General features: G+C 46.5%; 1 protein-coding gene across 1 annotated transcript; it reads right to left on the bottom strand.

The window, feature by feature from the left end:
* Positions 1–1,896: 1,896 nt before the first annotated feature.
* On the bottom strand, positions 1,897–20,823 carry QDPR (quinoid dihydropteridine reductase). Its single transcript, XM_080796479.1, has 7 exons — positions 20,634–20,823; positions 18,342–18,434; positions 13,328–13,424; positions 10,326–10,466; positions 6,335–6,443; positions 4,858–4,941; positions 1,897–2,586 (listed from the first exon to the last, which is right to left on the bottom strand). Exons 1-7 carry the CDS (start codon positions 20,730–20,732, stop codon positions 2,481–2,483), a joined length of 729 nt encoding a protein of 242 aa, XP_080652605.1. The 5' UTR covers positions 20,733–20,823; the 3' UTR covers positions 1,897–2,480.
* Between the last annotated feature and the right edge of the window lie 540 nt (positions 20,824–21,363).

The following is a 21,363-nucleotide window of genomic DNA, read 5'->3' on the forward strand; positions in this document are numbered from 1 at the left end:
AGGGCCCTCTTCAGGGTCACAGATTTGGATCTCAGCGGTGGAAGGGCCAGGGATCTCACAGGAGCCACGTTTATAAGGGTGCTAAACCTATACGTAAGGGGGCCCCCCAAAGGCCCACCTCCTAACGCCAATGCACTGGGCACGAGGATTTCAGCATACGAGTTTGGAATGAGACGGGGAGGACATAAACATTCAGAACATAGCCCTGGGGGATTTGAACAAATCAGTCCCCACCTTCCTGAGCCCCCACCTTCTTTCCTGCTTTCCTATACAATTTGGATACCATCACCTTGAAGCTGTCGGGGACCAAGAATATCCTGTCCCCTTCAAAGGTCCTTCAGGCTCATCTAAGAACCAAGTGGACACGAGACAGATTAACAGGGTATCAAATTTAGTAATACACGTACAGGGAATCCACACAGATATGGAAATTCCAAAGACAGGCAAAATGAGCTACATACGTCATCCCGAACTAAGGAGCAGGGGGTAGGGGTCTGGGTTTTTGAAGGGAAAACATATAATTCACAGGCAATAGAAGAGCAGATGTTTGGTAATTAGATGTTTGCCCTGTCATACAGATGGGTCATTCAGATAAAACTTCTCTGCTAATAACCCTTATTCTGGGAAAGATGCCCACTTTAGATTCTTCTGTGTAGTTAAGAGAGGGGCCCAAGTTTCTTTTGAGCCCATGGGGTCTTGCCTGCCCTCAGCTCAAAATATGCATCAGGCCCAAATGGTCCATTTGGGGTGGCTTGCCCTTGGTCCCCACAAAGTACAGCGTCAAGGGTCCAAAAAATCCCCTCAAATAGTTAAATGCAGAACTGCCAAATGGCCCAGCAACCCCACTCTACCCAAAAGAACGGAGAACAGGTACCCCCACCAATGCTCCCAGCAGCACCAGTCACATCAGCCAAGAGGCAAAAACCATCCACTATGTGTCAACGCAGGAGTGGATAAATTAACTGCAGTCTACACAAAGAAATACTGTTAGCCACAGAAAGGAACGAGGTACGGACACCTGCTTCTTCATGGGTGAGCCTGGAAAACCCGCAGAGCGAGAAGCCGGGTACCAAAGGCTGCACGTTACCGGACTCTACTCACATGACAAATCCAGAACAGGCCACTTCATAGACCAGAAGCGGATTCGTGGTTGCCAGGGCCTGGAGGCACACACAGGGAACGAGGAGCAACCGATCAGTGGGGATGGGGTTTCATTTGGGGTGATGAGTGTATTCTGGACCTAGACGGTGGTGGTGGTTAAAGAGCACCATGAACACACTAAATGCTACAGAATTTTCCGCTTTAAAATGCTTAATTTTGTTATTTGAATTTTACCTCAATAGAAATCTTTTTAAAGAATCAAAAAAACAGACAAACCATAAAAGACTCAATCTCAAAAAACAGACTGAGGGTTGCTGGGGGGAGGGGGAACGGGAGAGGGTGGTGGGGATATGGACATTGGGGAGGGTATGTGCTATGATGAGTGCTGTGAAATGTGTAAACCTGGCGATTCACAGACCTGTACCCCTGGGGATAAAAATACATTATATGTTTATTAAAATAAAAAAATTTAAAAAAAAAAGAATCAAAAAAACAGGCACTGGGGTGGCTCAGTCGGTTCAGAGTCTGCCTTCGGCTCGGGTCAGGATCCCGGGGTCCTGGGATCGAGCTCCACATGGGGCTCCCTGCTCAGGGGGTAGCCTGCTTCTTCCTCTCCCTCTGCCTACGGTTCCCCCTACTTGTGCTCTCGCTCTGTCTCTGACAAATAAATAAATAAAACCTTTAAAAAAGAAAGAAAACACTTATCTCGGGCTTTGAGTCCACCCTTTCCCCTGACGGCTGTACGTTCATCTGTATCTGTATTTAAGACGCGGCTGATTAGAGAAGACAACACAATAAATGAAGTGCGTTTATTAGCAAGATAAACTCCAAATGACCACAAGTAGTTCTGCTGCACTTTTGGCAACTGTACAGGAAAAAGGTATCTGAACAGAATCCACGGGATTTTAGTTACACCACAAAAGGAGTTGTAAGGCAGTTCAGTTTGAGGCTCCAACAACAATATCCACGACATAAATGTCACATTCAAAAATAACTCAGGCCCCCAAAACATCCCCAGTATCAACAAACCTCTGAACTGGGCAGGCAGGTCACCAGCCACTGTCAGGGACAGAGAATCCGAGTCTCAAATGCAATTCGAGATGACACAGATACAAGAGGGGCCCATTCAGTGCCTCCTAAACTCGCGTCGCTAACACAGACTGACGGGCCATCTGCGGGCCTCTACCCTCATGTATCTTTTTTATTTCCCATAAACATTTTACACTGTCCGGGGAGGAAAAATGCACATTAGGAAAGAGGAAAAACAGGACTCGCTATCTCGTACCACAAACAGGATTACAGAAAACACAGGGCTGGACACAGCCACGCTGAGACAAATGACTCGTCTGGCAGGTCCCGAGGAGGCACTGAGATGAAGCTTAAAAATACGCCGGGGTGAGCTCTGTCTTTCCCTCTGTGGTTACCACCTGGATCAGGCTCCCTGAGCTCGGTCGGTTTTTCCCTGTGATCCAGTCATGGAAGGTTCTAGAACACAGAAGATCAGCTTTACATTTTCAAAGCAAAAATCTGGACACATGCTTCTATTCCCAACAGTGGCTTGGAGGGAGAGGAGAGCAGCAGTAGCTGTGGAAAAAGCCACAGAGACACACACCCAGACCCCCGTAATCTCAATATTCATTCAAATTTCCAAGCGGCAGGATTCCGTGAGATTTTAACTCAAGTACATTTGTACTCTTCTTCATTGTTGGAATCCTTTATAATCCAGCAGTGTGATTTTAAGTGACTAAAAAGAAACTTTAACTAGTTAATTCCAAGAGGTAAGAGATAAATTTTACTCTATTACTTTCCTAGAAATTTAAAAGAAAAAAAATTCATTTTTTTTTCTTTTTTAAGGATAAATGGAACACAGACGGCAATGGGCAAAGATACCAAAAAACAGACTATTAAAATACAATATATTAAATGCAGATATGGGGGGAATTAATTAACACTCTGTGTGGAGGGAGGGAACCCTGCTTGGGAAGACCTCTAAGAAGATAGAAATTAAAAAGGACACCTCAAATTCACGAGGTATGACAAGTAGCTGATAATTTTTCGAACATTTACATTGAGTGCATGGTCCCTTGGACAATTTGCCAGCTAGGACTCTGCACCTTCATTAACTGGGAAGCACTCAGGAGGTCCTGGGATATTCTTCAGTGCCGATCAGTAACCTGACCAGAGCTGACATTTAACGTCAAGTCATTCGAGGGCCCACTCTTGACAGCTGAAGAAGCCGAGAGCCATTATTACATGAGCCCAAAGACCTAAGCACGGCTGAAACTCCCTGACATAACATCCATGACCCTTCTCTGGGGCCAGGCAGGGCTTAGGGAAGTCTCTGAAGGAGACTGGTTTTGAGGCTGGATGTGTCAGGACACATGTGTTACTTATAGATGTTTCAAACTATCTTATTTCTTCATCTTCCTCATTAGTCTGCCGGAGACGAGGGAGAACACCAAGCTCCAGACATTCCAGGCACATTTCATGCCACTTTGCCAGGTGAGTTTTCAAATCCCACAAATGGTATCCTGATTCCTGGGACAAAGGAGGGCTATCCCAGCCACCCTCTGTGGATCTACGGCTTGGCTCTAATTCACACACATGACCCCAGATGTTGCATCTAGAACCTCTAGGTCATGGGTGTCGTTGGGAAGTGCTGGCTTTTAAAAAGAAACTTAAATGCAAAACCCAATTCAAACCCTGGGAGGCAGTGGGCCCCATTAAGACCACGGGCTCAGCAGCCACACCATCTGGCTCAAATCTCAGCTCTGCTACGTGATCTTAGGCACATTCCTTACTCCCCAGCCCCCAGGCCTCCAAGTCCCCAAACCTTAAATAAAGATGAGAGCACCTCCCCCACTGACTTGCCATGAACATTAAATAAGATTAGTTAAGGGTTTAAAATGGTGTCTGGCACATAAAAAGGACTACTTAAAACTAGTCCCAAACATCAGATAAAAGTCCCTGGTATCTCTTGATTTAATGAAAATGAGATGTAACCTCAGGCCAGAAGCACATCCCAAACCTGGCCCATACTGACGCCACGGGGGAAGGTCAGCCCCAGCTCGGTGAGGGCAGGGACTGCTCCTTATCCATCTCCCTGCCCAGGGCCCAACACAGCACCTGGCCCACAGTGGGTGCTCAGGAAGTACGTGCTTACCACACGGAGGGCTTTGGGGAACTGAGATTTAGACACACACAACAGGGTGAGAAAGCTCCCTCTTTCTCTGTGATCTTCAAATGCCACCTAAATTCACAAAGGGCTGAATGGGATTTGGGAACACAGGACACTTTCTGTAGGTCTGTGTCTCAGCGCTAATTCAGACACGGGAGCCCCGATGTGCCCTAGATCAGCATCTTACCCCCAGACCGTTGCTCCCCTTAGCAGAGATGACAATGTTAACAGGAGTAGAAGTTTACAGAACACCTACTGCATGGGTCAAACATCATGACAAGCCAAGTGTTCCCACATGTAATCCCCCTCACAGTTATGAAGGACTCCATTATGCAGATGGGGAAACTGAGGCCTGGAGCAGTGAGACAACGTGCTCAGGCCAGTCAGCTCGAGATTCAGAGGTCAGCACTATCAAGCCCCCTCTGAGATTCACAGGGATGTGTGACACACCCTCGGGGGCCTGGTGACCTCACAGAGCCATGTGATAGCTAAGAGAACATGGCTTGTCCCCCAGTTTATAAAAGGTGGACAACTGAGGCAGGCAGCTGCCCATATTATGACATCATGTCAGTACTCACTCGACCAGGAACTCCAAGGGCGTCCAGGAACTGAAGTCAGCCTCGGGCATGGATTTCCTGTTCATTGGGGTATCCAAGGTCACCCTGCAGAGCACAGACACAGGGCTGTCATGTGTACCTGCTGGCTCTCAGAATTACAGCCGCCCCATCCTCCTCGGCTGGGAAAATGCACGATGAGCCTCTGGCACCAGGGGTGGCCACACTTACACAGGGAGGTCCCATGAGGACAGTCAGAGGGAAGCCAGGGAGCCCTCCACACTTATAGACATCACATCTGAACCTAACTCAGGGAGGTGTTTCATGACTCACCCTTCAGGCAGACAGGAACAAAATGAAAAAGCCTTTTTTAAAACACAGTCCTGCCATTTCTTAAGTACAGTCTTTATGAAGTAAACTGCTTTGCTGCTTTTATCTTTATTCCATTCCCTAAAATGTACCAGACTCGTCTCTCGGGATTTTTTAAGGGTACTAAAAATAATATTCCCTTAAATATGGGAAAAAGTCTCATCCTTCGTTTTTGTGGCTGTTTTCTATAAAACCTCGTGATTTTCAACAAGAGAATGCAGACAGGCATAACTCTCCCAAGAATATTCAGACCTCAGGAATCATTCAAAACAGCTGGGGGAGGGCGCCTGGGTGGCTCAGTTGGTTAAGCAACTGTCTTTGGCTCAGGTCATGATCCTAGAGTCCCGCATCGGGCTCCCAGCTCAGCAGGGAGTCTGCTTCTCCCTCTGACCTTCTCATCTCTCATGCTCTCTGTTATTCTCTCTCTCTCTCTCTCTCTCTCTCTCTCTCTCAAATAAATAAATAAATAAAAGCTTTAAAAAAAAAAAAAAACCAGCTGGGAGCAGGTCACAGACTCACAGAAGCTCACAAGTGAAAGGGAACCAGAAATCCCAGGACTCTCTCGGTTCCAATGTCCACTTTCTAGAACTGCAGGCAAGAGGCAAGCCAGTTGGTGCTGGAATCCTTCCGGCAGGAAGGAACTCTACCTCCAAAGCAGCTGCCTTGCCTTGGGACGGCTGACTAGGGACCCTCCTCCTGGTCACAAATAGAAGCATCTCCCAGTTTCCCACATTCTCCCTCTGACCCCATCCCCTACCATACACAAACACACCCACACAAACACTAAATACAATCTCTCTTCCACTGACCTTATAACTTAAAAGAACTATACCTATCAAAATAAAATGTGTAGGCTACGTTTAATAAGGAGGAACAGAGGGACAGATAGAGGGAAGGAAAAAAAAACCCAGAAAGAAAAGAGGCAAGACAGACAAACCCACCCCTCAGCCAATCAACCACTCTGGACAGCCCAGGGACACGCCCAACATCTGAAGAAGCATCTTCAGGGCCTCTGGCAAATTCTAGAAGCCAAGACAACAGCACACACAAGTCCCTGGTGGAAAGCTACTCAAATGTCAACTGTTGGCAGTGGGGCAGAGGTGGGTAGGGACCGGGAAGCCCCACCACTTACGGGAGCACGGCGACCGCTGCAGAGCCGGAAGGCATGCCGCTGTTCTTCCCGGCGAGGCTCTGGCACAGCTGGTGTACAGCGCCCTTGGCCATGCCGTAGCCGATCATCCCTGGGGAAGGGGGAAAAAACAGTTCAGCGACCAGTGGCCACCACAAGTGTGTCCAGAGACCATCACGCCAGTCTTGGAGGAAGAGAAGGATGGACACCTGTAGAGAGAAAGGGAAAGGGACATAATATTCAAGTGTTCCCGTTAACTCACCCCACAGTTCACATTTATCATAAAAACCATGAGGTCGATCTTATTTTTACTGCTGACCAAACCGAGGCACGGACAGGATGCGAAACATGCCCAGGCTCACACACAGACTTGCATCGAGGTTAAAGGCCAGGCAAGAGCTGCGTCTAAACCCTCAGATCAATACATGCTCGAGGTCGATACGGAACAGTCATCTGGAGCGCAGGCTGCCCAACTTCAAGTCCCAGCTCCTCCAGTCACCGCTGAAGAAATCACAGGCAAGTTTTCAAAACCTTTCTAATCCTGTTACCCCATCTGGAAAACGGGGAGAAAGTATCTGACTGTAGGTTCAGCCCAGGACAGGTGCTCAATAAACGTTTCCTGTCAAAGTGACAGCAGTAGTGTGCCCCACTCACTGTTTATAAGGAATAGCAGTTGAATAATTCTCACGTTTTAAGGATACACACAATCTATTAATCTTCCCTTCCTCCCGCCAGGTCGGTGAATGTTTGCTGAATGAAGCAAGGCATGCGTTTCACTAGGTCAGGTTTCCATCTGTCCCACGGACAGGTGGCAAGAACCCGGTCTCTCTCCCCCACCAGAACCCAGCTGTAGATTCTCTCTAACCAACAACAACCAAGCAAGTAAACAACTCTCCTCCTTCAAAAAAAACCACTGTTTCTTCTGGAGATCAGCAGCCTTCTTAAAAAACCCAGCAAGCATGCTGTTCAAGGTATTAACAGAGGAGAAGGCATCAAAAATCCAGGGGAGGTGGGGACCACAGCCCAGCTAAGGAACCAATCACGACGCTCTCCAACAGCAACCCTGAATTGCAAAAGAGGGTCAAGGTCTCAAAGCGCTATTGAGAAGCACAAGAAGATTTCGCCATCTCTGGCTTCTCTGTCTCATCCGGGGAAGGAAACCAACAGTGATACAAAGATCTAACACACTCTGCAAGATTAAAATTAACTAGCACACGAATCTTATGCATGCAGCCGCAGGCCCCAGCAGACGTGCAGGGCCCCCTCCTCATTCCATTCAAACAACACGATGAAGAAAGAAACAAGCAACCACCAACAAGCTACCAGGGACCCTTACGACTTAATTCCACAGGATTCAACACAATGTAGGTAAGGGATCATTTGCAAGATACATTCACGGAGAAGATAAACACTTTCCTCCCAATTATTAAAATGATCAGTGTAGTCCCTAAAGACTGATTTCCAAACACAGCACAGGTCTCTAGGTGGTAAACAAGTGATCACCTTCCTTCTAATCATTTATCCACCAGGAGATGCTACAGATATAAGCCTGGACACTGAAGGGTGAGGTTTTCTGAGTACTTTTCCAAGAGAAAACTCTCCAATTTTGAACCACCTTTCTTTTTTTTTTTTAAGTTTTATTTATTTAATCTATTTCAGAGAGAGTGAGAGAGAGAGCGCACAAGCAGGGGGAGCGGCAGAGGGAAAGGGAGAAGCAGGCTCCCCACTGAGCAGGGAGCCTGATGTGGGGCTCGATCCCAGGACCCCAGGACCACGACCCAAGCCGAAGGCAGACGCCCAACCCACTGAGCCACCCAGGCACCCCTTGAACAACCTTTCTTAAAAAAACAGAAACAAAAAGAAAAATCTTTCTTGTGCTTGAAGGAACACTAAGCCTGTTCGTCATTTACTTTTCGATTATACATAGATTTCCCCAGATTACTCTGGGATCTGAATCAAAGTTAAAAGACCTCATGACTCAAATACATTTAACAACATCTAACTAAGAATTTAATCATGAACAAGCTTATTAATATATGAAGCAGAAATAGCTGGGCTTTTAACATCAGTCTGGAATAAATAATAATGAAAGTTCACACTGACCACTGACCCTATAATTTAATCTTTCTAAGCCATTTACATCCATTAAGATATTTACAAGTCTCAACCACCACATACAAGTGGTAAAATTATTTATCCCCATTTTACAGATGACAAAACTGAGGCTCAAATAAGTTAAATAACTTGCCAAATATTGCACAGTAAACGGCCAAACCACAACAGAAAACCAATCAGTGTGGTTCCAAAACAATGCTGTCTTAGCCAGTATCCAAAACTATAAATAAAAAAGATATTTAAAAGGCAAAATAAAGGAAAAGACTGTTTTGTTCTCTAGAAAAATCAGTCTTTTGGTCATAGGGTTTTCTTTTTTAAATGTCAAGCTATTTACTCATTTCTCTATTCACTTTCTAGTGCCTCTGTTCTATGTCACCTTTAATAAAAATCAGATCTCAACCAAACTAACATCTAACATTTACAGAGCTATAATTACTGCGAGAGCCATGGGCGTGTAAGATCACAGGCTCCAAAACATCTAATATGAAAACAAGTGCCAAGAAATTGTTAATTTGTAAGAGCCTCACACTTCAGTGACTTACATTAAAATTGAAAAAGGTGCTCGAGGTCTCTACCACTTACTAAAAAGCACCTCCTCCCCAACAAACCTCCCATCCTTTTTTTAAGAGAAGAGCTTACTTAGGTAGCAGAGGGAGACACTTTCTGCCTCTCTGTGCTGTTCCCCTACCCCACTTAAATTTCATCAGCCTTATCCCAAAGGGAGGGTTATGGATTGACTTGTACCCCCAAAATTCATATGTTGGAATCCTAACCTGTGGTACCTCAGAACGTGACTGTATTTGGAGACAAGGTCTTTAAAGAGGTCATGAAGTTACAATGAGGTCTTTGGGCCCTAAAGTAATGTGACTGGTGTCCTTACAAGAAGAGGGGATCAGGACAGACACACAAAGGGAAGACCACAAGAGAACACAGGGAGCAGAAGCCATCTGAAAGCCAAAAAGAGAGGCCTCAGGAGACACCTAGCCTGCCAACTCCTCTGTCTCAGGCTTTCCAGCCCCAGGAACTGTAAGAAAGTAAGTTTCTGTGTTTAACCCCTGAGGCCACGGTCCATTGTCACGGCAGCCCCAGGAAACAAAGAGGAAGTAAAAATGCCAAGGAAAACTCGTATCTATGTGATGTAGGAGAAAAGATACACAATTTAGAAAGGATCAGGGTTTTGGTTCAAAGTAAATCCGCAGCTCACTGATGCCATCATGACCCATCACTTCACTAACTTCCAGTCTGCCTGCCTGCAAAAGCCAAGGGAAGAACCACCCACCTCAGGGTCCAGTGAGAATATACGCAAAAGGACAAGAGCAGCTGTAAGAGGGCTGGGCCGGCGCTGGGCACCGGACACGAGTCCATGCCTCCAAGGCATCATGGCTACACATCGGGGTGGCATTACCGTCACTTACGATGAGAGAAACTACAGCAGAATTTGGTCAAAGACATCAAAGAAACTGTTCAAAGCCCCTCGGCTCCGGTGGAGAAACCGCAGCTGGCTTCTCTTACCCTACAACCCTCGTTTCCAGAGGCTGAGCTGCTTCCCAGGGACACACAGACACTCTGCCGTGTTTGTTAACTGATCAGTATCTAACTCAGCACCACGCCTTGAAGGGTGGATCTCTGATAGGGGAAGCAGGTGGGAATGCCAGATTACAGGACTCTGTCCCCACACCAGCATGAAGACAATGCACATAGAAGGGTCAAGAGTCCTCCCCCTAAAAAGATCCAGGCCTCAAGGGAGCCAACTCCACCCAGCTGTAAAGCATCTTGGAGGGTGAGGGGCTCCCAGGTCCCTGACCTCAGGGATGCACCCAGCAGCCCAGGAGCAGTGGAGGAGTGCCCCCGTTTCACAGACTGGGAAGTGAAGGCTTACCCGGAGTCCCATCCAGAGCAGCCTTGGCACCAGCCAAGGTCAGGAGGCCTCCTTCCTTGAGGTGCTTGGTGGCCAGGTGGCTGGAGATGGTCGATGTCCACATGCTTTGCTTCCACATCAGGTCACAGTTTTTAAAGAGAGCTGAGTGGAGAAAGAAAAACACGTGAGCTCGGCATTTGCAGGGAAGACAGTGGAAGGTGAGCTCCACTCATGGTGTCACGAGGCCCCAACAGTCACTCCTCCCCTCTCAGTCCCCAGCGACAAGGTCCAGTCCAAACGGCACAGGGCCTGTAGTCAGAGACTTGGGTTCGAAGCCAGACCACAGGATTACCCGAGTCTCAGCTTCCTCACATGTTAACTAATAAGCCAGACTGGCTCTAACTAAAAAATTGATCTTCTTTATAAAGGGCAAGAGACTCAGAGTAAGAACCTGTATGTCTAAGTCAGGTTCTACCTGGAATAAAAATCTGAGGGACTAGTACCGCATGGACATAAAGAGGGATTTTATAGAGCTACATTTTTTATGGCTGAAAGTTTAATGCCAGCTTTAAAGATTCTTTAAAAGAGAGCTGATAAAACAACCACTTCACGCTTATTTTCACCCTCTGGCCTTGCCTGAAGTGTGGTGGGGAGTAAGTGCTAACGTGCATTCCATCACCCACCAGGCAACAGAGAAAGAAGCCACAAGCCAGAGAGAAAGGCCTCCTGATACAGCAGGACGGGTCATCAGGCAGGTTATCAGGAGATAACCTGGCCACTGCATTTTCCAGCTACAAAGGACTAGACCAAAAAAAAAAAAAAAAACTCATCAATTCTTGTTTCCAAAACACACAAAAGGCTATGAGGGTGTTTTGCCAATCTGATCACCCCACAAAATACCAATTTTACATGTAACTGATTTCACAGAGAATCAATTCCTTTTTACAGAGCTTTGACTGATACACATAGAAGGAATGATAGAATTTAAAAACCACTGACTCAGGCAGAGATTATCAATGGAGACTTAACACCACTAGGTTTGGGGAATTTGAGACCCTCAAGGTGCTTAGAAATAGGACATTCACACACAATGCCCACACAGCATCCCACAATCACTAACTACCAACAGGAAAAAAGTTACCTTCGCAATGGCAGTCTGTCGCTACCACCTTAACCGAGCACCCAATTGACATCAACGTGGGTGGCGACGTGATCTGACCTCATTAAGTATCCCAACGTGATGTCACATGAAGCACACATCACTCAGGAAGAACACTCACCTCCAAAATATTTAACCTGGATCTAAGTAAGTCTCTTGATCTAAATTCACAGGAAATACCATGGACAAGGGAACAAGGTACGTGACACCTTAAAGAAATGGACAAATTCAGTATGTAGGACTGTCTATGAGAAAAGTGCCCTGAACACACCAAGTCTATCATAGAAAAAAAAAAAAAAAATTCTAGATTAAGGGACTAAAAACAACAAAATGCAATGCACAAACCCTGACTAGAATATTTAGGTAGGGGAAAAAAAACAATGATACAAGATCTGGAATAAATTAAGGAATCTGAATACAGCCTGAGTATTAGTAATCTTATAGAGTTATTATTAATTTTCTTAGGGAGGTCCATGGTATTATGAGAATGTAGGAGAATGGGTTTACTCCCTAAAGATGCATGCCATAGAGTGGCACAATGTCAACTTACTTTCAAATGGTTAACAAAAAAATACACACACAGGACACACACACACCCAAAAGCAAGAGAGCGGGAGTCCAGCAAATGTTAATTACTGCATCTAGATATGTACACAAATCATAACAAGGAAGAAAAATAAGTAAGTAAATATGTTTTGGGGGTTTTTTTTAAAGATTTTATTTATTTGACAGACGGAGATCACAAGTAGGCAGAGAGGCAGGCAGAGAGAGAGAGGGAAGCAGACTCCCTGCTGAGCAGAGAGCCTGATGCGGGGCTTGATCCTAGGACCCTGGGATCATGACCTGAGCCAAAAGCAGAAGCTTTAACCCACTGAGCCACCCAGGCGCCCCAGTAAATACGTTTTTAAAAATGTTTGTGTCAGGCAACCATAAAAATTTCGTTAATATTTTATTATTTCCAGATGTTCATATTTTCAACTAAAATATATTTTCAACTAAAATATATATACATATTAAATTTACCTCCTACACTTATACATAAGTAAGGGCACAGTGCATTCAACTTCTTTTTTTTTTAAATTTATTTGACAGATAGAGATCACAAGTAGGCAGAGAGAGAGGGGGAAGCAAGCTCCCTGCTGAGCAGAGAGCCCAATGTGGGGTTCGATCCCAGGACCCTGAGATCATGACCTGAGCTGAAGGCAGAGGCTTAACCCACTGAGCCACCCAGGAGCCCCACTTCTTTCAACTTCTGTTCTTTCAACTTCTCTGTATGCTTGAAAATTTCCATAGTAAGTTGAAAAACATATTCAGCTTTATTTTTTTAAGTAACCATTTTTTATTTATTTATTTGAGAGTGACAGAAAGTGAGAGACGGAGCACCCACGGAGGGGGAGGGGCAGGGAAAGGGAGGAGCAGACTCTCTGCTGAGCAGGTACCCTGGGATCACGAAGGGAGCCTAAGGCAGGCAGGCGCCCAAGTGACTGAGCCATCCAGGTGCCCCTATACTCAGCTTTAATACACACACAGTTTTGAGTCTGACTTTCAGAAGGATCTCTCCATTTCTCACATATCCTCCAGTTCCCAGCAAGAGGCCCTGAAAGATTAGGGTGGACACAATGCTGCTTTCTTTCTGCTTCCATTCTAAACTTCAAACTCAACGTCCCTCTCCCCTAACCCCCTTTTATGGGAAGTTTTTCCTTTATCTGTCACATGGGAGGTTAATCCCTACCTCTCAGAGCTATTGCAAAGCTTCTGGGAGAAATACAGAAAACATCTGGCCCGGCACACGGGATGGACCCAATCCGTGCCAGCTGGACAAAGAGCAGAGTGGAATGAATGATTAATGCAGAAAAGGACTCACACTTGGATTTGGCGTTGCCTCCAGCCCAGCCTCCAGCCACACAAAGGATCGCGTCCACCTTCTCCTCACCCAAGAGCTTTCCGACCTCAGCAGTCACCTTAAACGAAAGGGACAAAAAAGTGCATAAACCGTCAGGAAAACCTAAACAGGCTAACATCTTCACGGACACCTCCGTTTATTTTTCACCTCGTTTCAAAGTCAGTTAACAGCACCTGGCAATGAACACTTTGAAAGATTGGATGCACGACCAATCTACAATAAGCATTTTGGATAAGGAAACCCAACGACACTTCAATGTGATTTTTATAAAGCAATCTAGAGTCTTCTCTGGAACATCCTAAAGGGCTGGGACCTAAGAGTGCCTCGAATAAAACAACGGGAGTAAAGTTAGGAGAAGGCTTTGAAATTTAAAGAATTCACCGAGAGCTTCACTGCCCACAGCTAACCTTCTGGTGTATTTCTTTCCAGACTTTCTTCACGCATCACAGAAACATTATCTGAGATAATCAATTCTTTTCTCCCCTCAATACAAAAATCCCCATAAGTGCAACTCCAAATCAAAACGCCAGTGAAAAATTATATTTTTTAAAAAGAGCAATAAAAAATAACCAACTATACTTCAATTAAAAAAAATAAAAATAGTCAATGGCAAAATGTTGGTCAATACCAGGTACATGGTGTTCATTTATCTCTCTACTTCTGAAATTTTTGAAGTGTTGAAAATATACACATGTCCTTTTGTTACAATTTATCAGAACAAAAATCTGGCAAGATAGGCAATTCTGGCCATCAGCCACATGGCCCTTTCGCACTTCTCTAGAATGGCTAAGATGACCTGACCCAAGTGGCAAGTGTTACCAGTGGCAACATTTCAGCCCCCCACCTCTTTCCCCATCAATTTCTAAGGACTCCAATCACTGCCTCCAGGAGAAGGGTTGGGCAGTGGAAACCAATCTTTCTTCTCCCAATGTCCCATACCTACATCTTTCCTCTTAAGAAATTCCTGGGGGCGCCTGGGTGGCTCAGTGGGTTGGGGCCGCTGCCTTCGGCTCAGGTCATGATCCCAGCGTCCTGGGATCGGGCCCCGCATCGGGCTCTCTGCTCAGCGGGGAGCCTGCTTCCTCCTCTCTCTCTGTCTGCCTCTCTGCCTACTTGTGATCTCTGTCAAATAAGTAAATAAAATCTTTAAAAAAAAAAAAGAAAAAAAGAAATTCCTGAATTTCCCTTGGTCTCTACTCATGAGTGTCTCACCTAATCCTGCCTTACGTTTGTCGACCTTCCTCCTGTTACGCTGGTTGCCAGGCTGCCCCGGCCTCTCATTCTTAAACCAAGTCCTGTTACCAAGAGCCCAGATCCCAGCTGCCAGACGTTGGAGATCTTCCAATGTCCATATATACACACAGCCCTGTGCATGTTCTGCTCTTCAGGGAAGTATGTAGCCCACAGAAACAATGCGCCTGTTTGACTTGTTTTTACATTTGTGCATTTTAAAATTCCTCCCCCTTCAATTTTACTCTCTGCCCAATAGTTTTCCAAAGACTTAATGCCTTTTAGGGTGCCTGGGTGGCTCCGTCGGTTAAGCCCCCGACTCTTGATTTCAGCTCAAGTCATGATCTCAGGGTTGTGAGATCAAGCCCCATGTGAGATTCTCCCTCTCCCTCTGTCCTCTCCTCCAAAAAGAAAGAAAAAAGAAAAAAAAGATTTAATGCCTTTCTCACATCTTACCTCCTCACTGTCTCTAGTGAATTTCCTGCCTCGGGGGTCAATTTTACTCATATTAGGATTGAATTTCCTCTTCTGAAGCCTTAAAAATGAAAACTGGATGTCATGCCATTTATCCAGAAATTCTCAACTAGGTGACTGGGGGTTAGGGAGGGTTAAAGGTTTTAAAGTCTGAACTTAAAATAACTAAGGCGTTGCTCCATCTTTCTCTTTAAAATGCACTGGGGTGGGGGCACCTGGGTGGCTCAGTGGGTTAAAGCCTCTGCCTTTGGCTCAGGTCATGATCTCAGGGTCCTGGGATCGAGCCCCGCATCAGGCTTTCTGCTCAGCAGGGAGCCTGCTTCCTCCTCTGTCTCTGCCTGCCTCTCTGCCTACTTGTGATCTCTGTCAAATAAATAAATAAAATTCTGAAAAAAAAATTAAATAAATAAAATAAAATGCACTGTCAAGTCTCAGGTGGGGACAATTTCAAAAACGCACATGACCTCAAAAACCTGCAATTAACAGGAAGAGACAAGACAGTGAGCACAGAAGAGCTGCCGATACCCAAGCCCAGGTGCTTCCTTGCACTTACTTTAGCTCACATTACTTGGTTCACATGGAGCTACGTTGCTGAGAGGCAGCTTAGCATGGAGTCAAGAGTGCAGCTATCAAACCCCACCGTGCAGGTTCAAATCCCAACTCTGCCACCTCCTGCCTGTTTGACCTTGAGCAAATGCCAGAGCCTTTCTCTGCTTCAAATTCCCCATTTTGAAAAGAGAGATCAATCAGAAACTTTGTTCTGTGGTGTTACAGAGATTAAGCAAGTTAAAGTGAATCAAGCACTTAGACCAGAGCCTGACATGTATCATTGCCTAGCTGGGTTTTATTATTAAGCCCATTAAGGCCAACAGGTAATCACCGGGTTCAGCAAACATTAGGATCATGTCAAGAAAAGTAAGAACAAAAATCTATATTCTGGAATAAGTCAGCTGGCTTTTTGCATCCTAACCTCTGTCAAAGAGATGCTGTAGAAAGAGCAAATGAGCAAGACAGTATGCTCAGTTTGGATTATTTTTTTTTTATTTTTTAGACTTATACATGTATACATTTGGAGAAATGGATTGGAAGGAAATACTACAAAACATTAACTACATGGTGGGGCTAAAACTCCCCCCCTTCTTTTTGCTTTACTTAATTTTCTACATCATACATGTATCACTTTTTTTTAAGATCTTATTTTTTTAAGATCTTATTTATTTATTTGACAGAATAGAAAGAGAGCAGAAGCAGGGGGAGTGGAAGACAGAGGGAGAGGGAGAAGCAGGATCCCCGCTCAGCCCCTGATGTGGCGCTCAATCCCAGGACCCTGAGATCACGACCTGAGTAGAAATCAAGAGTCAGATACTCCACCAATGAAGCCATCCTGGTGCCTCTCTAAGTCTATTAGAAAATCCATGCTCCGGGGTGCCCAGGTGGCTTGGTGGGTTAAAGCCTCTGCCTTCGGCTCAGGTCATGATCTCAGGGTCCTGGGATGGAGCCCTGAATCAGCCTCTCTGCTCAGCGGGGAGCCTGCTTCCTCCTCTCTCTCTCTGCCTGCCTCTCTGCCTACTTGTGATCTCTGTCAAGTAAACAAAATCTTTAAAAAAAAAAAAAAAAAGAAAGAAAGAAAGAAAATCCATGCTCCTTATCCACCACCAGCCAGCCTGTTTGCCATGTCACTCAAGTGTCTGAAACTCGGTCTCCCAAGCTCCAAAATGGGTCTATCCCCACCTGCCCATCTGCTTCACTGAGTGCTCACAAAAGTATGGCACACCACACAAAGAACGATGTGGTGATCTCCTTAGGAATGTGGTCTATAGCGCCAGCATGAGAACCACAGACAGCACAGTCCCCCAAACAGCTTGTAGGAATAGCTCTTCAGGAAAGATTGGACCACTGAGGGGCTTCTCTGATATACACCAAGATGGCCATCAACTTGTCAACAGTGTCCCTTCCAGGCAGTGACAGGATCATGGGGAGAAACGGGTATTTCACTGTTTACTTACATATTTGTTTGACTTCTGGTTTTCAATAAGCTATCATTTTATAATTTAAAATAACCTCTTTTGTTAGTATTCATGCTCTGAACTGGGGAGCTGCACTTTTTAGAATGCATCCTAAGTAATCAGAGATGGAGACAAAGATGTTCACCACAGGATTCTTGATAACGTAAAAAAGAAAAACTACAAAACCCTTACATGTGCAGGAAGTGGAAACTAAGGAAATTAAAAATCACACGCCGAGGGGTGCCTGGGTGGCTCAGTGGGTTAAAGCCTCTGCCTTCAGCTCAGGTCATGGTCCCAGGGTCCTGGGATCGAGCCCCACATCAAGCTCTCTGCTCAGCAGGGAGCCTGCTTCCTCCTCTCTCTCTGCCTGCCTTTCTGCCTATTTGTGATCTCTGTCCATCAAATAAATAAATAAAATCTTAAAAAAAAAAATCACAAGCCGACAGGGTTTTTTTTTTTTTCTTTTTAAGATTTATTTATTTATTTATTTGACAGAGATCACAAATAGGCAGAGAGTCAGGCAGAGAGAGAGAGGTGGGAAAGCAGGCTCCCTGCTGAGCAGAGAGCCCGATGTGGGGTTCGATCCCAGGACCCTGAGATTATGACCTGAGCCGAAGTCAGCGGCTTAATCCACTGTGCCAGCCAGGCACCCCCAGAGAGTTTTTTTTAAAGTGATCTGAAGTATTTAAATGTTAAGTCAAAAAAAACATAGCTCACCATGAAATATAAAATACAAGATTATCTCAACTTATGAAACTAAAAACATACAGTATGCATAGGAAAGACAAGAAAATGGGCCAAGGGACGCCTGGGTGGCTCAGTCGGTTAAGCCGCTGCTTTCAGCTCAGTCATGATTCCAGGGTCCTGGGATGGAGTCCCGCATTGGGCTCCTTACTTTGTGGGGAGCCTGCTTCTCTCTCCACCTCTGCCTGCCACTCTGCCTGCTTGTGCACGCTCTCTCTCTCTGACAAATGAATAAATAAAATCTTAAAAAAAAAAAAAAGAAAGAAAGAAAGAAAATGGGCCAAAATGTGAATAGTGAGCTAACCAGAAATGGGTTATGAGTAATTTATCTTCTTTGTATTTTTTTGTTTTGTTTTTACTTTTTCCAAATTTCCCTCAATGAGTTCAAATGGCTTTCACAAATAGAGCATACTAGTTGAAAAAAAAAAGACCATGTCACCAGTGGAAAGCACTCTCCCCCTCCCCCTCCATGGTCCCCCTACCACAGTGCTTGCAAACATGGGAGTCCTTTTCTGAATTACCTGGTCAGCCTGCTCTGTAAATGAGTCTGTCATTTTAACCACAACACTGGCACTGGCTTCTTCATTCTCCACCACATCGATGCTGGCAACCCACTAGCATGAAGAGAAAACAGCTTTGGTCAAGAGACAGTTAAGCTATAATTCCATTAAAAATCCACACCCAGAAATGGGGGCAATGGAGACAGGTAAGAGGCTTAAAAAAAAACCCACTGGAGAAAGGATCTCACTCCTGACCTCTCGCCATCCTTACAGGGACATCTGGCTTCAGTCAGCCTACCCATTACCAAGCCCCAGCCCAGCCCAGCCCATCGGCCTCCAAACACCTCACCTTCCTCCTCCCCTCTCACCTCTGAAGCCAAACCGTCTACCTCCAGAGACGCCTAGACCAGGGTCTACATAAATCTTTGTCTGTAAAGGGCCAAACATTTTGCTGGTCGTATAGTCTGCGTCGAAAGGCTCAGATCTGCTATTTAAACCCCAGAGCAGCCACAGACAATCCAGATAAACCAACAGGTGTGGCTATGTCCGGATAAAACTTCAGGCACTAAAACTCCAGAAACGTGAATTTCATGTAATTTTCACATGTCACAAAATAGTATTCTTTTCATTTTTCTACCCCCCCCAACCATTTAAAAATGTGAAAACATTCTTAGATCATGAGGTGTACAAAACCAGATGGCAGGCCAGATTCGGCCCTTGGAGGGCTAGAGTTTTCAGACCCCTGTCCTCAAGCACAGAGGAATGTCTTTGGGTCCTCATCCCACAAACTAGTGCCCTTCTCATGCCTGTTAATTGTTAACAATTAACAGGGTTAGTGTGAAAATTAACTGCGAGAGCTCCTGGCATGGGTGACACCCAGTTCTTTCTCAGAAAGTTCCAGCAACCCAAGGTCTGCAGGCCCCACAGATAAATATCTCTACCACAAGCTTTGAAGAACACAGCATTCATTCAAGAACACTCACTACTTCTCTGTCACCACCCACAGGGGATACAGACACAAAGAAAAGGTTGTATCCCAGCCCCTCCCTCCCAGGGCTCCTAGAAATGAAGAGAGAGGGTAGGGGAGACAGAGTGAGAGGTCAATCAGCTTGCCAGATTGTGCCAAGTGCCCCCAACCAGGGGAACCCACAAGCCTCCCCTCTTGAATACACAGACACCAACAGAATCCACTATATTCAAGTCTGGGGAAGAGTAAATGAAATTAAGAGTATGTAGGAACACAGTGCCTAGCCCGCGGCCAGCACTCTTACCTGTTCCCACTCTCACCTCCGCAGACCTTGGAAGACGCCTCAAAACAGTCTTCCCAAGTTCAGAGTAGAAGCCGGTGGTGCATTTAGAATCCTTTCTAAGTCCTATACGAGGTTCAGAACCAGAAGGAAACTCTCTCCCTCGTTCCTGGGCACCCTGGCCCAGGCTCCTGCGGCTACTAACTAAATCCCCCAGACGAAGCTCCCCAGAACTCCAGGACATTTTGTGCAAGTGACAGCTGCAGCGAGAAGACACAGGGCGGACCTCCACCAGGAATGTGCTGAGCCCTGCCTCGCAGCTGGGGTCAGGGTCTCTGACCACAGGTCAGTTCCACTCCTACTTGCCCGCTGCAGGGAGCATTACCCGATTATGCAAAGTAGTTGAAATCTTTTCAAAACGAAGAAGCCACCAGCATTTGCAGCGCTGAGCCTTCAAAATACCAAGTCCAAGGCTGGCTAAATTATCGGGTTAATTACAGTAATACTAATAGCTAACCTTTCAACAGCTCTTACCACGAGTCAGGTACTTTAAAACCACACCTATATGATCTCATTCAATCCACACAACCTCCTCAGGGACAGCTACTAACAACATCCCCATTTTACAGATGGGGAAACTGAGGTTCAAGAACGTTAAGCAGTAAGTTCACGATTTTAGAGGTAGTAACCCGTGCCAGGCAGCCAAATTCCAGAGCGTCCTTCTCACCGTCTCTCCCTGAACCCTCAAGCCCGCTCCTCTTCATTCCCCTCTGGAATTCTCTCCGGAGCCATCCCCGACTTTCAGGGCCCGGCGGAGACCGAGCGAGCGGCCCCATCCCCCACCTCCTTGCCGAGCAAAGGCCGGCACCTAAGGCACGGCGTGAGCACGCACTCGTAGTCAGGAACAGCAGACCTGTGCATGCACGGGCAAGCGCTCCTGTTTTGGGGCGCGCAGGGGCCCCGGCTTCGTCCAGTCAGCCCTACCGGGCAGCACCGACAGGGCCCTCTGCTCCCCAGTCACCCGCGTCCCCGCCCGCTACCGCCGCCGGAGACCCGGCCGAATTACCCAGTTGCGGGCCCGGAACGCCTGCACGCATCTTGAGCCCAGCGCGCCCCTGCCGCCATACACCAGAACCCGGCGCGCCTCGCCCGCTGCCGCCGCCATCCTGCTACTCCCGCCCGGCTCCCGAAGCTCTGAATGCCCAGAGCCCGACCCTGCGCCCGGGATCGCTCGGCCCCGCCCCGGCCCGCCCACCGACCCCGCCAAGAGGGACCGCGTGGCCGCCAACCCCGCGCGGGGCCCGCTGCTGCCGCCTAGCGCGCGGCCACACTGGACGAGTACCGACACCCTGCAGGTGCGCCAGCAGAGCCCCGCGGCCCGCCGGCCTCTAGGTGCCGGGCACCCACGACGTGCAGGGCGCAGGGCTAAGGGTGGGGAGGGTGGAGAGCAGGTGTGCGCCCACGATGTTCAGAGTCCACTGGGGACACAAACAAAAACATGTATATATTTTACCTTTAAGTAAGAGTGCAGGCAATAATAATAATAATAATTTTAAATAAATAAATAAATAAATAAATAATGCAGGCTCTGAATCTCGACGGCCTGGCTTCCCTGTTTAATAGCTGAGTGCCCCTAAGCAACTTTCTTAACTGCTCTGTGCCTCAGTCCCCTCTCAGTGAAATGGGAATACCAATGGTCTGTCCTCCTAGAGTTCTGGAAAGGAGTTTTTAAAATAATACTACAATACTGGGGCGCCTGGGTGGCTCGGTGGGTTAAAGCCTCTGCCTTCGGCTCG

This window comes from Martes martes (genome assembly GCF_963455335.1).
Source record: "Martes martes genome assembly, chromosome: 2".
NCBI lineage: Eukaryota > Metazoa > Chordata > Mammalia > Carnivora > Mustelidae > Martes > Martes martes.